Here is a 14314-nt window from a genome sequence, read left to right on the forward strand (position 1 = left end):
CAATGATTCACCTTGTCCCTAGACTCAGGGTCGCAGATGGGCCGAAAAGCATGATGGCCGTGAAGATCCCATACTGCTGACCAGGGGTGAACGCAGAGTCCGGTACGTTCACGGTAATGGCTGCGATAAGCAGAGTAGCTGACGCAGATATCCATCAACAGTTGCTTACGAAGACATCCACCCAGAACTCACCAGCCAGATACCCTGCCGTAGCTGCACCGAGCCAAAGACCAATCACATTTAGCATCCCTGTCACCCAACTGATCAAGTTTCTCCACTTGGGCGGGGATAGGATGGCAGCCCAGTGATATTGACCCGCCGCAGATGGGTAAACTGCGAAGATCTCTCCATGTGACAAGACTGTCGCCAGATTACAAATAGAAGCGTACACAAAACCCCATACCACTGAATCATCCGTCATCAGCGTCACTCATAGATGCCGTAGTACCATCTGCGTGTCCACTCACACGCGCTTGGACCTCCTGAGACCAGTCCGGAGCCCAGACCGACCACAAGGACGACCCAACTGTTGATCACAGAGAATGCAAGACCGAAAGCAGTCAACGGACCGAAGGCCTCTCGGTCCAGGCCTTTCGGCGTTTGTAAACCATCGACAGCTGCTGTATCGCTGTCCACGATATTGATGGTAGTCGGGTTGGGAAGCAATTCTGTCGACTGCTTTGAGCTGGACAAGGTCTTGTTGGCCATGGGATCGATCTCATATTGAGACGAGTTGCCCTCCATAGTGTTGAATGATGTGAGACGGTATAGTGACTCTCGCTCGGTATGGCCTGTGCCCTCAGTCCCTCAATAAGTATTCTTTCTGATCCTCGTAATATCGATAATGCTGCGATCTTTGCGAAACTCTTTTCTCCTGTCACTTCCTTATCTCGCTAAAGGATCCAATCGTTTTTGAAAGCCCTATCTTGACCATGATAAGACCACGTACTGGATGCGATGTGCCACGATCATTTCGGCCGGGTTGGACGTCGCATTTCGTCCCGCGACTTGCTCGCTCTTTTGGCCAATCACAGAAAATCTCACTATCCGTAATCTCGCTCTCTCGACCAATCATTTTGGCGAGTTGCTGTACCATCATCCTTGTCCGGATACCAGCCTAGGATATAAAATACGAAGACCAGGACAGCTCTGCACTTGACGATGTAACCAGCCTCAACATTCTTTTACTGAAATGACCTTCATTGAATCTACACTTTCCGCTGTTGTATCGAAACTCGGTATCAGCAGTGCCGAAGAACCACCATATTATCATCCTCTTGACCCACTCACCGCCTCGGAGATAGCTCGCTCAGTCGACGCGATCCGACATACGGCCAATGGAGCTAGATTGTGGTTCAAATCCATTCAACTAGTCGAACCTCCTAAAGCGATTCTCGTACCTTGGCTAGACGAATATGCAGCAGGTGAAGCCGTCTCCAGACTAGACAGGACAGCCGAAATTTTAGTAGGTCGAAGGCACTCGAAAGGCGCCGACTGGCTTGGTGAGTGTATGCACAATAGAATGACTTCTAAAGACTCATCTGACGTCAACGCTTCAACCCAGTCTATCAAATCTCTCTACCAGAGACTGGTAGTTCTCAGATCATCTCCGCTGAGCCGGTGCCCGCAGGTCAACATGTGCCGCCGGACATGGGGGAGATGATGGCTGCTGAGGAAGCGTTGCTCAACAACCCGACATTCAAAGCTGCCATAGCTAAACTTGATCTACCTTCGAATGCTAAAGTAGTCGCAGATGGATGGATCTATGGTGAGTCATCATAGAATCTTTTGCTCAACTCTCATCTAAAACTTTTCAACTCAGGCGCGGATACCCTCGACGCAACACCTCGATCCATCCCTTTCATGGTCTACCTTTCATTCTCTGACAATCCTGATACATGTCATTATGCCGCTCCTCTTCCGATCGTACCTGTGATAAGCGCAGATACATTCGAGTTGCAAAGATTGGATTACTGTCCGATCTATGGCAAGGGGGATAAAACATTGTTAGATCTAGATGGTAGATTCCCATGGGAAGCTTATGTCCCCAATGAATATGACCAGAATATCAGAGCTACAGCTGGCCTCTCATCACGAGAGGATATCAAGCCTTATAGGGTCCTGCAGCCTGAGGGAGCTAGTGTGAGTAGTCTTGTGAACCTCGTGTAGCCGTACACCTCTGACACTGAGTGATATGTCCAGTTCACACTAGAAGGGCGAGTCATTCGATGGCAAAAATGGGCCTTCCATATCGGTTTCAACTATAGGGAGGGGATCGTTCTCAGCGACATCAGATACGATGGTCGAAGTACGTTCTATCGGCTGAGTGTGAGCGATATGACGGTACCTTATGGTGATCCACGAGTGAGTGATGGGATGATCGTCACTCAAGCAAGAAGCTGATACTCCACCAGGCCCCCTTCCATCGTAAGCAAGCTTTCGACCTAGGTGATATCGGCGCCGGTCTCACAGCCAATGAATTGGCTTTGGGATGTGATTGCCTCGGGGAGATCGCGGTGAGTCGTGCAGTTTAATTCCCACATGACCTTGACTAAAATCCACACTCATCGCTATAGTATCTCAACTTCGATCACTTTAGCCAAGACGGAAGTCCTACATTGCAACGAGGAGTGGTCTGTATTCACGAACAAGATGACGGAATAGGATGGAAACACACAAATTTCCGTACAAACAGACCCTCTGTCACTCGTTCCCGTATCCTCATCATCCAGACTATTGTAAGTTGCTCCCTCTATCTCCTCGCATGGATGCTGAAGTGCTGCTTGCAGATAACGGTAGCAAATTACGAATACATCTTCGCCTGGAGATTCGATCAGGCCGCTGGTATCAGTCTTGAAGTACGAGCAACCGGTATCCTGAGCACTGTCGCGATTCTTCCAGGGGAAACCTCTCCACATGGCAATGTCGTATCACCTGGGTAAGTCTTGGGCGTCTTTGAAGTGGTCTCGCGTTGATATTGTGACTCCCGTAGCGTACTTGCCACAAATCACCAACATCTCTTCTCCGTCCGTATCGACCCGGCCATCGATGGACACAACAACACCGTCGTTCAAGAGGATTCCGTTGCCATGCCGTTCGATAAAGCCAATCCACCTTCGGACAACAAATGGGGTGTCGGATACACCGTCGAGCAGAAAGCTATCACCAAGAGTGGCTGGGCGGATGCTGCTCCGGAGAAGAATAGAGTGTTTAAAATGTACGTAGGCTCGAGGTAATCCCCGCCATCCGCTGATTGCCCTAAAATATAGCACCAACCCTAACAAAGTCAACCCTGTATCTGGTAAAAACGTCGCTTACAAGCTAGTCCCGGCACCATCGCAACTCATGTTGGCTCATCCTGAGTCTATAGCTTATGCCGTGAGTGAAGGATCCCCCTCAGCTTCTGCGACTATGACTGATAATTGGCATGTTCCTAGCGGGCGGAATTTGGGGAACACCATATATACGTAACATCTTACAAGGACAGGGAGTTATACGCCGGTGGTCTATACACCAACCAGTCGAACGGCGATGCCAACGGTTTACGATCCTGGGTAGCCAGAGACGACAACGTGGACAACGCAGATCTGGTCGTATGGCATACTTTTGGTTTGACACATAACCCTAGAGTAGAGGACTTCCCCGTGGTACGTCAAGTAGTATCAACCGATATGGAATTAACAGCTGATACTCCCTTTGTCCAGATGCCATGCGAGATCCACATGATCCACCTGAAGCCCAACGACTTCTTCACCGCTTCGCCAGCGATCGACGTACCCGCCAGTACACAGGCTTTCAATCAATCACAACTTCACAATCCCGGACAGCATTTACAAGGCGACAACGACATTGAGGAGAAGGCGAAAGCAAATGGTCTTAACAAACAAGGGTGTTGTGCTTAAATTACATCAAAAGATTGTCCCAAACAATTGATCTCTGCCGAGTCCGTTTATCGTGTAAGCAAATCGACCCTGAAATCGAGCTCCAAGCATACGTAGAGCCGATCCATACCTTTCCAATTGATACCACGTCTTGGTGGACAAGCGCGCATCGATTCATTCACTATTCCGGGTAAACATCTGGCTCCTCAAATTGTAGATTCTGTCATTGGAGACCCCGAAAAGTTATTATGCATTTTGGCACTAATCTGCGCTAGTATCGTCTCCTGTCTCCTCATCCGAGGGAAATGCCTACAAGCACTACCTCTGGTACCCCGGCTCTGATGACTGACGTTAACTGAGCTGTCATCACCACATTCGGTTCCGCTAGTCAAGGAATAAAACGGCAACTTCTCCATTACCAAATTTATTGAGTGAATTGTCTTTACTGAAACGATAACGGAGAATTGCATTGAATCCAATGTCTGCGATCTTCATGCAGTTGCTTAGCTCGCTTGGCCTCACACAGATGCATGCGGCCCGATGGGCGGCCCGGTAGGAAACCCGTAGGAAACCCGACAAATCTGCATCGGATATCATGGTAGAAGATTTGTGAGCCCCGCACGCCCCGCAGGTGGGCGGACTGATGGCCCGAAAGTCCGCCAAGTCCGCGAGATCTGGCAGAGGAATCCAAATCAAAGCAGTCAGCTGATGCTTGAAAGGTCTTGACGGCTAATGCTATGGAGGGGTTATGACAGGTATATATAGTTCATTAGTCCATTTCCATTTTTCGTCTCGATGAATGATCTCAGTGAACCCGATCAACGCAATGACAACCGTAGATACTGCACAGAATCGTGCAACCATCGGAGATGAGTTGCTACCTTCTGATCAGAAGGTGGAACTCGCTATGATCGAGGAGAAGATGGCGGATCCAGACGTCGAAGGACAACCTGGACAATTTGTATCCAACAGGAAGTGGCAATTTTCTGATCTGTAAGTACACGTTGCTCTCAGATCCGGACTTTCAGAAGACTGAACCTGCTTCAACCCGATGAACAGGTACAAGCGTTCGGATATGATCAACTTCTACCGGGAAGCTCTTGAGAAGTATGGTAACGACGAAGCATTGACCCCTGAAATGGACCGCGCCGTTAGACGAAAGATCGATATGATTGTTCTGCCATGGTATGTGTGAAGCTTGTGGCTTGTGGCAAAATACTGATACGGCGGTTCTTCATACCAGCTTGGGTATTTGCTATCTGTTCTACTATGTGGATAAGACCACTCTGTCTTACGCAGCTATCTTTGGAATCAAGGATCACAAAATCGGTCTTGGACTATCCGGCTCCAAATATTCCTGGCTTTCTAGTATTTTCTACTTTGTACGTCCGTCAACTCCACTGCAGAGCACCACTGCGTTATGCGTCATTCACTAACCACGTTCGCCTTTAGGGATGGCTCGCATGGTCCATTCCCAGCAATCTGATCATGCAAAAGGTCCCTTTTGTATCGTACCTATCTATCAACATCATGCTATGGGGGGTATTCCTGATGGCTCAAGCTGCCGCCAAGAACTTCGCGGAACTCGCTGTGCTGAGGGTTTTGTCGGGCGCTTTCGAATCTATCGCCGATCCTGCTTTCATGTTGATCACCACAATGTGGTACAAATCGTCAGAACAGCCGAGTGAGTAGCGTTGCCCAATGCTACTAAGGAGTTAGCCAGCACTGACGGACGTAACGGTACAGGTCGCATAAGCGCATGGTACGCCTTCAACGGTGTCGGAGTGGGTGCCGGTGGCTTGATCGGATATGGAATTGGTCATATCAAAGGGTCGCTGGCCAGTTGGCGATACGAGTAGGTCCTTTTGTTTCTGATATCTACGTGTTGAAAGCAACGACTGAACTTGTGACTATCACAGATTTCTGATTGTTGGAGCGGTGTGCTCAGCTTGGGCTTTGGCACTGATCATTTTGATTCCCAACACACATGCATCTGCGTGGTGGTTGACCCGTGAAGAGCGACTGATTGCTGTCGCTCGTATTCGGCACAACCAGACTGGTACAACCGACCGTACTTGGAAAATGGACCAGATCAGAGAGTGTCTTACGGATGTCAAGACTTGGTTGTTCTTTTTCATCGGTTTCGTGAGTATTCAAAATCACAATCTGATACATCGCGAAGCAGTTTACTAAAACTTACAGACCAGCTTGGCGCTATCCCCAATGGCGGTATCTCCAACTTTTCGACCCTGGTTATTCAAGGATTGGGGTGAGTGACATACTTTGCCCGAGGTAGTGCAGAGAAACACTGCTTATTTGAATTGCGACAGATTCGATCGACTTCACACATCGCTCCTGGGTCTGCCCCAAGGTGCTTTGGTGGTCATCTGGATAGCTGCAGGTGCTATTTTGAACAGCAAACTGCCCCCTAATAATCGAACAACCGTCTGCATGTGAGTCGGAGCGTGTATCGTGTGAGCGGATCTCAAACTGATCCCGGCGGTTCTATCCAGGCTGTTTATGCTCCCAACCATCGCTGGAACGCTTGGATTCTTACTCGCGCCCACGAACGCCTATGTCGGACGGTTGATCTGTTTTTATCTCACCGGATCGTATCAAACCAGTTTCGTTATCTGCTTGTCGCTCATCACTTCAAATACCGCTGGTCAGACCAAGAAGATGCTTACTAGTGAGTCGTCCGAGTCATCCGGTTGGTGCGCTTGACAAGACTGATTTTCTTCTCAGACGCTATGATCTGGTTCGGATCATGTATCGGATCTATAGCATCGCCCTTCTTCTACAAAGCAGAACAAGCACCGACTTATAAAGAAGGTATCGGAAGTATGTTAGCCTCGAATATCCTCGAAGCCTTGTGTTTCCTCGCGTTGCGAATTTACTTGAAACGCCTCAACCGACAACGTGAATCACAAAGACAAGAGGAGGCTCCAGCCATCAACGAAACAGCCTTCGCTGATCTGACAGATAAGCAGAATCTTAAGTGAGTTTTTGCGACTCTGAGGTCAGCAGGCAAAGCTGACAATGCTCAGCTTTCATTACGTCTACTAAATGCGAAACATCACAAAGGACAGAACGATTGGGATGACCCTTGCAAGAGGATATGTAGCAGTGGATAGTCCGTACTGGTTATCTCAACGTCGATCAGATGAGGAAAGACATGGCGCTACGTAGTGGACCAGAGCGAGTAGCGATACCAAATTGAATGCATGTCTTCTACATTCGATGATGTATCGTGGTCTACAGGCACGATGAATGTGTTGCATAAGAATATCACCAAGAATATGCATGCCTGCAGGAAACTCATGGCTGGGCTTTTGTGTCTCCTGTTGCCCTAAGTTCCATAATCAGATTTTTTTTGGCCATTATCACATGTGCAGCGGGCGTCAACCGCTGAAAGCTATCAAGTCGAACTAATTACACGATCTTACCATAGCAGGTACGATACAACCTCTTATATAATGGTAATGTTGTAAGTTCGGGATGGTGGACCTGTCTGCGAACCGAAGTCGTACATAGCTGACCGATGATGAGATCATTGAAGATCGACACATCGGATTGTAGCTATATGAGTGACAAAATCCCAAGAAGATTTCTCAACACAAAATCGAGAGTGCTCCTCTTACCAACTAAGATACACAAACCCGGTAGATATAAGTCTTATCCCGAGCCTACGAAACAACTGTCTCAATAGAGCGTAATCTGACAAATTCGTTTCAGAAGTTGATAGGATAAAGCATTCCTGATGCCTAGACGACTGACCAGCTTGAAGAACCAGAGCTGATGTACAAGGCAACGTTTAATGCGCAAAAGCAAGTCATGGTTAGGATTTCCGTTGATCGGACATCTACAATTGGAGATGCTTTGTTGGATGAAGTCCGTCAATGATGCAAACTAATATAGTTGCATGTAATTCTGCTTCACTTCGTCACACATCCATCACATACGACCTTACAGCGGCCGAGGTTTCACGCATCAAGCGCCTGCTGGGTATCCTCTCCCCGTAAATGCGCAGCCCAGTAAGATCCGTGTGGATGCGAGAACTTTTCGATGGTTTTGTCGAAGATCGCAATGGACGCGCCGACCTCTGGGTCAAGAGGTACACTACGGGTCTTAATTTGAGCACCATATATATTGAGAGGAGGATTGAATTGGCTCACGGATATCTGCCCCTGGCATTGACTGGTCCTACAGGATGTATAAATGGGTCATGTACAAAGTGATGGCTGAAACATACGTCAGCTATTGTCAAACGGATCATCACTCACTCTACATATTCTAGGACGTTGTGTTCCATTTCACCAGTGACGCACACGAAGTCGATTAGCGAAACATGTACCTGCATCGTGGAGTTAGTTGCCTTTGTCCGCAGCAAGTAGAGAAGGTTTTCCATCCACTGACATGATAATTCATCAGGCCGACAGCTCCTGAATGTGGGCACACCGGTACTCCATACTTCTTCGCCATTAGGAGAATCGTCAAAACTTCATTAAAGCCACCAACACGCACAGCGTCCATCTGACACACATCATAGGCCTCAAGCTCGAAGAACTGCTTGAACGCCATCTTTGATAGTGATGATATCAGTCATTTTCTAGGTTCGTGAGGGACCAGCTACTCACCCTGTTGTGCGTATGCTCCCCAGTAGCAACTTTGATCCCCATGGGCTTGAGAGCTTTTCTGATCTTTGCATGTCCAACGGCGTCATCAGGGGCAGTCGGCTCTTCGATGAACCAGGGTTTGGCAGGCGCCAGATGAGTCATGTAGTCAATCGTTTCACTGACAGTCCATACCTCTGTAACTCCGTTGATGAGTGAAGAATCTGGTGGTTTGAGTCGAAGAAATACGCACGATTGGCATCAACCATCAAAACACAGCCAGTAGGACCTGCGTTCTTCCCGACAATACTGCTTGGATCTACATGGAAACCGGTAGGCATGTTGTCTGGGTTATCGATGATAGATCTAACGAGCTCGCATCTTCGTAGGTCATTATCTCGGTTTGCCCCAACCTTAAGCTGTAATACTGTGTCAGCTTGAACCACAATATAATTCAGAATGTCGATCCCATCGACGATGGGACATGGCAAAACACACCTTGATGTGATTGAATCCCTTTCCTAAGGCATCTCTAACCAGCCGTTCTACTTTCTCATCCGAGTATCCTATCCCAGATGTATCAGCGAGCGCTACGTAATGAGCGAACTGTCAGGTTCATTCACTTACCCAACCAACCCGCACTCGTGGTGTAAGCTGGATATCCCTTGCCAACCACTTCCTGTATCCGAGCTTCTTTTCGAGCCTGTCCATCCTTCAAAATTGCAAGCGCCTCTTCCTTAGACAATGTGTCTTCCACATATTTGAATGCAGCTGCTTTTACAAATCTACGCCTCACGGTTTAGTCAACTCGAACCATCCCCAATACGAGAACATACAACTCACTCTTCAGGGGTGAAATCCGCAATAAGCTTCCAGAGGGGCTTCTTACGCGACAGCGCATACATATCCCATAGCTTATTGACTACCGCTGCACTTGCTAGATGCATCACTCCCTTTTCTGGTCCCAACCATCTGAGTTGAGGATCGGCGACAACGACTGGAATGGGTGAGCATTCTGACAATGAATCGGATGGACGCTTTCCGAACTCACTATACTCCCAAAAGGCGCCCATATCACCAAAAATTTCTTCCACATCCATGCCAATGATCCGTTCGGCGATCTGAGATATAGCGTAACAAAGGATATCATTGCCTCTACCGATAGCTAGAGGAATAATCAGTGGAGCTGTCAATGACGGACGCGAGATACCTACAAAAAGTCATTCCTGATCCCTTCAGGTCGGAATTAGTGTTCACTCTGATGTATGCCATAGAGTGGTCGCAGCTTTTATTCCTGTGACAGGTGTTAGCAAGGCGGCTTCAACAAAACTACTTGTTGCACTCACATAGCGTCGGTACCGTCACCGTATACATCCTACCGACTCCGTTAGCAGAGAAGATCATAGGGGACTCTGATCGACTTACGGTGGGAAAGCGGAGATCTGCATGGTACTGTGTCAGCTGGAATGGTGTAACTCATCCCGGCGAACTCACCATGAACGGTGTAACTAGTAATCTTGACGGACATGTTGTGCAACGTAGTATAAGGAGTTGTCAGATTTATGGTCCGAGGTGATTTTACGATACGGTGTGCTTGAGTAGGAGTGTCTCGACATTGAGAAGGTTGCTCGGGGCTTTCCGTGCTGGGGGAGGTTATAAGACAGATGCTGAACTATTTGATGCGGACTTGATGTGATATCTACCGAAGGTGGATGCGGACTTGCGGGGGGATCCTCCCGAACCAACACGTGATTTCACCCCCCCTACACCGGTCCGAGCGGAACCGAAGGCGGTCATCCCCTTATGTTTGCGATTTACATTCGCTACACTATCACTGATCCACATCATCTCGGCCTCTTCGTACAGCACAGAATCTACTAGTAAACTACGCTCTCTTGCGGCTGTAGCGGGTCAATTTGCCGCTAGTCTCATTGGCGGGCTTTCGCATCATGAGCCAATCGCTACTGTCAAGCAGTAAACGAACTTCGAAGTTCATCGAGGCTGAGGTGGAAATCGCGACGTTTGCATGTTGGTCATGTCGGAAGAACAAGGCAAGCGAAGTTACACCGCATCACTCTGCTTTCACTGCTGATCTTGTCATGGATAGCGTAAATGCGACCGGATCAAACCTTCTTGTTCGCTATGCAACAAGCGTGAAGAACAATGCTCTTATCCGGAAGAGAAGACGAAGCAAACGGTGGAGGATCGCTTGGACAGGCTAGAGAATACGATGAGGGAACTGATAGATGAGAGAAACCTGCTGTCATACAAACGAGACGAAGCGGTCAGTGACAGCAGAGGTTTCACATCGCCAGAAAACGGCCGAGAAGTCATGGCGGCTTCGATTTCACCCTTATTCTCCTCAGAATCCCAGATCATCAGAAATAGCCAAGGTCAAACCGAGTATCACAATCATTCTAGTATGTATCGGCTTCCATTAAAAGCAGCAAAATCTAAATCTCGAGATTCTGTCCTGCCGGATTCTTTTCCCCAGGATGCAGAATCTAGGAGGAAGTTGCTTGAGAATGCTGCGACGCAAAGAGGGATCGAGCCAGCTATTCTATATATCTACACTTTGGGTCTTCCGGAAGCACCACAGGTGAGTAACATAGGTCTATTGTGCTGTTGAACGAACTCACTGACTCTTAAACGGGGCAGGAGCTATACACGTATCTGCTAGACAGTTTTTGGACGTGGATTTATCCCATGTTCTCCATGGTGTATCGCCCCGCGTTTGTGAGAGGCATGCTGGAAGTGAACAATCCGTACTTCAACTCGTTCCAGTTTCATGCTATACTAGCCCATTCCACCAGACACTGTAGAGAGCAGCAGGCGATGGCCGATCATCAGCCGTTGGTGCAATATTTCGAGGCCAAGGCTAAGACTTTGCTAGATGAAGAGCTGGAAAAGGGTAGTAGCGTTGCTACCGCTCAAGGCCTATTGCTGCTCAGTGCGCTAGAAAACACAAAAGGCCGCATCAGCCAAGGCTGGATGTATGCTGGAATGGTGCGTCATTCTTCAGCTTGTTGGACGGGGCTGCTGACAATCGCATGCTGGTAGGCATTCCGGATGGTGCAGGATCTTGGTTGTCAGTTTGATGTCGGGCCGGACGAACATCATACGGAAGTAGATTTGGAAGCTCGCAGGAGACTATGGTGGTCCGCATATCTATGGGATAAGTGAGTGCATGCTCAGTCTATTCGGTCAAGTGGGCAATACTGAAACCATTTTACAATATATAGGATGATTAGTGTTTACCTTGGGAGGACACCCATGCTTCAAGACACTATATCCGCTGCGCCACAAGTGATATTGGATGACTCGACCGAACATGACATTTGGACCCCGCTCGGGATGCCAGGGTGCCAGGTGGATCCTCGACCTTCGCATGCTGTCTCGTGCTTCATCATGGCCTGTAGCACATCAGTCGTTCTTACCCGTGTTCTCTTGAGGTACTATTGCGGTACAAGTGAAGGAGGCCTCGGTATGGGAGTGGAAGATAAAAGGCTACTGCATGATGCCGTAGGCCTGTTGGAGAAAATTCCGATGCATCTACGGGTCAATGCAAATGACATTGTGCCAACGCACTTGTCGCACTTAGCGTGAGATTCTTCGACAGGTCTGTCCAGTTTTTTGACACCCAGGGTTGCTGACAATGACTCTGTAGTTGTTTCATCCACGCGACCATTATATTAGCTCATCGTCCTCATTACGCAGCTAAGCCAGATAAAGACCATGCTGTCGCTCGACGATGTATGGATTCGGCTGTGAAGATCCTGGATGTTGTCAGAACAGAGCGAATAGCATACGGTATGCCAAGATTCACTATTGTAGCATGGACCCTGTGGGTGGCCGCGAGTGTGTTTTTACTGGACTTAGCCGTACACAAGCAGATGGCCATATTCATTCCTGCAGATACCGTGAAGACGCTGCGGGAGATCCAATCAATCCTACTGGAAATGGCGGGAGGACAGCCCAGTCTCCACCGGTCGGTTGAGGTGCTGAATGATCAGCTGGGGGAGCTAGCCGTGGAAAGTACAAGTGATTCAGCAACGGACGGAAGTCGACCTCCCCAGTTCGATGACACCGCACCAGGCGATTTTATACTCAACGATATTTTCCTAAACGGTTTCCTCTCTCAAGCAGGCTGATAAGCCTTTGGCGTCCCACCCCGTCGGGAATGGAACAGTCCATCCGGTAGACAGGTTGCTGACTGCTGTATAATGCTGTTGGGAATCAAACCCATATATCGTTCACGCATTGGAGTATCAAAAATGTCATAGCATTCTATGCCTACTGATGGACAATAGACACGGGAGACAAGCGATATGTACCTAGGTCATGGCATCCGCTCGTATTATGTGACCGAAGTGTGATCAGCGGAAAGGTACCTCCTGGTAGAACACTATATATACATGCACTCTTCTAACTCGTTTATCGTACGACAAATACCCCCTCCTATTCTTTCCTCATCCGGGGATTTTATTCATTTTCTTGCAGCATCGACCAGACCATCTAACCATTCTTGATGACCATTCAACATTCTGTGGGGGGTTAGATATTTTGTAACGCATTATGTATCCAATCATCATCGAGCTACCGTAAGAGTTACCGTAACCCATGTCACCATCCTTCTCTCCTGCATCATGTTTCGCCTCATATCTCACCCCCACTATGTCTCCATCTTTGGCCTCCTCTCCGTCTACTCCTCTCGCCCGCTCTTCGCCTCTCGTCTGGTTCCTTCCCGGCCACAATAGGAGGAAGTGGACCCTCGTGAGAATGAAGCAGGACATTGAATGTGGCTCTTATAACACACATAGCCTCGGAAAAAAAGCTGCACTGGTCAGATCGTTAACCTCAAGTCATCCATACAGCGTGAGATCAGCACTCGACTGTCTTGAAGCGATGTTGGCGAGGGCGGAAGTTCGGTAGGAGGACCTACGGAGCTTATCACAGTAAAGCCACTCTTCTGGCTCTGTGATTTTTGGGGGGTTACATACCGATTCTATGAGGGGGGCGGATTTTTGCCCGATTTTCATGCATGCATATTATCATCCCAGATGGTAGAGGGGACGTGTAGGATGCTGGGAAAATTGGTCTGAGGTCTCTACGTGATGTGTAGCATGATTGAGAAAATATTTTGGGTCGGCACGGAGCCACCCCTGCCGGATCAAATTTGGGTCTGAAAAAGAAAGATAACATCGGCCACGCGTGCATGCATACTTGATGACATATATCACCTGGTAGAGGAAGAGTGTGTGAGCGAGAATATACCATTTGCAGGACGGTAGCATCGGTGTGTGACAAATGAGAAATTATTTTCACTCACTTGACCGTCCGACCCCCCAAGCCGGGATCAAATCGTGAGGGGGTGAAAAACATATTCCGTTTCGCCCATGCATGCATTCTTCAAGTTGTTTGAGACATTCCCAATACAGAATTGGCTGCTGAATCAGAATATCCAGTCAGATCATGCATAGGAGTGATGTGTGACGAATGAGAAATTATTTTCACTCACAGCTCGGTCTGACCCCCCAAGCCGGGATCAAATCGGACTTGGTGAAAAACTTTTTTCATATCGCACATCCATGCATACTTCAAGTTGTTTAAGACATTCCCAATACAGAATTGGCTGCTGAATCAGAATATCCAGTCAGATCATGCATAGGAGTGATGTGTGACGAATGAGAAATTATTTTCACTCACAGCTCGGTCTTAGGGGGTTTAGGGGTTAGGGGTTAGGTTAGGGGTTAGGGGTTAGGGGTTAGGGGTTAGGGGTTAGGGGGGGGTTAGGGGTTAGGGGTTAGGGGTTAGGGGGGG

The 14314-nt window shown here is 48.3% G+C and overlaps 5 protein-coding genes across 5 annotated transcripts; 3 read left to right on the top strand and 2 right to left on the bottom strand.

Annotated features, from left to right (window-relative positions):
* Nucleotides 1–7: 7 nt before the first annotated feature.
* I203_105100 (uncharacterized protein) lies at nt 8–744 on the bottom strand (the record flags this gene model as incomplete). The annotated part of the gene is made up of 3 exons (XM_065517686.1): nt 8–138; nt 193–405; nt 468–744. The coding sequence occupies 3 exons, from the start codon at nt 742–744 to the stop codon at nt 8–10; spliced, it is 621 nt and encodes a 206-aa protein (XP_065374504.1).
* A 448-nt stretch (nt 745–1192) lies between these two features.
* On the top strand, nt 1193–3902 carry I203_105101 (uncharacterized protein; the record flags this gene model as incomplete). The annotated part of the gene is made up of 11 exons (XM_019151658.1): nt 1193–1502; nt 1565–1768; nt 1823–2142; nt 2203–2364; nt 2415–2516; nt 2577–2738; nt 2790–2938; nt 2993–3217; nt 3270–3378; nt 3438–3647; nt 3705–3902. The coding sequence occupies 11 exons, from the start codon at nt 1193–1195 to the stop codon at nt 3900–3902; spliced, it is 2151 nt and encodes a 716-aa protein (XP_018999042.1).
* Nucleotides 3903–4707: 805 nt separating this feature from the next.
* Nucleotides 4708–6947, top strand: I203_105102 (uncharacterized protein; the record flags this gene model as incomplete). Its single annotated transcript, XM_019151659.1, has 11 exons — nt 4708–4874; nt 4941–5066; nt 5125–5263; nt 5334–5565; nt 5628–5736; nt 5801–6026; nt 6089–6150; nt 6212–6334; nt 6395–6570; nt 6627–6879; nt 6929–6947. The coding sequence occupies 11 exons, from the start codon at nt 4708–4710 to the stop codon at nt 6945–6947; spliced, it is 1632 nt and encodes a 543-aa protein (XP_018999043.1).
* A 917-nt stretch (nt 6948–7864) lies between these two features.
* I203_105103 (uncharacterized protein) lies at nt 7865–10022 on the bottom strand (the record flags this gene model as incomplete). Its single annotated transcript, XM_019151660.1, has 14 exons — nt 7865–8000; nt 8057–8122; nt 8165–8235; nt 8298–8462; nt 8519–8691; nt 8748–8913; nt 8993–9060; nt 9122–9279; nt 9338–9491; nt 9546–9659; nt 9709–9788; nt 9841–9869; nt 9920–9936; nt 9989–10022. 14 exons carry the CDS (start codon nt 10020–10022, stop codon nt 7865–7867), a joined length of 1431 nt encoding a protein of 476 aa, XP_018999044.1.
* A 702-nt stretch (nt 10023–10724) lies between these two features.
* I203_105104 (uncharacterized protein) lies at nt 10725–12645 on the top strand (the record flags this gene model as incomplete). Its single annotated transcript, XM_019151661.1, has 5 exons — nt 10725–11093; nt 11153–11500; nt 11555–11673; nt 11737–12096; nt 12162–12645. The coding sequence occupies 5 exons, from the start codon at nt 10725–10727 to the stop codon at nt 12643–12645; spliced, it is 1680 nt and encodes a 559-aa protein (XP_018999045.1).
* Between the last annotated feature and the right edge of the window lie 1669 nt (nt 12646–14314).

This window comes from Kwoniella mangroviensis (assembly GCF_000507465.2).
Source record: "Kwoniella mangroviensis CBS 8507 chromosome 1 map unlocalized Ctg01, whole genome shotgun sequence".
Lineage (NCBI taxonomy): Eukaryota > Fungi > Basidiomycota > Tremellomycetes > Tremellales > Cryptococcaceae > Kwoniella > Kwoniella mangrovensis.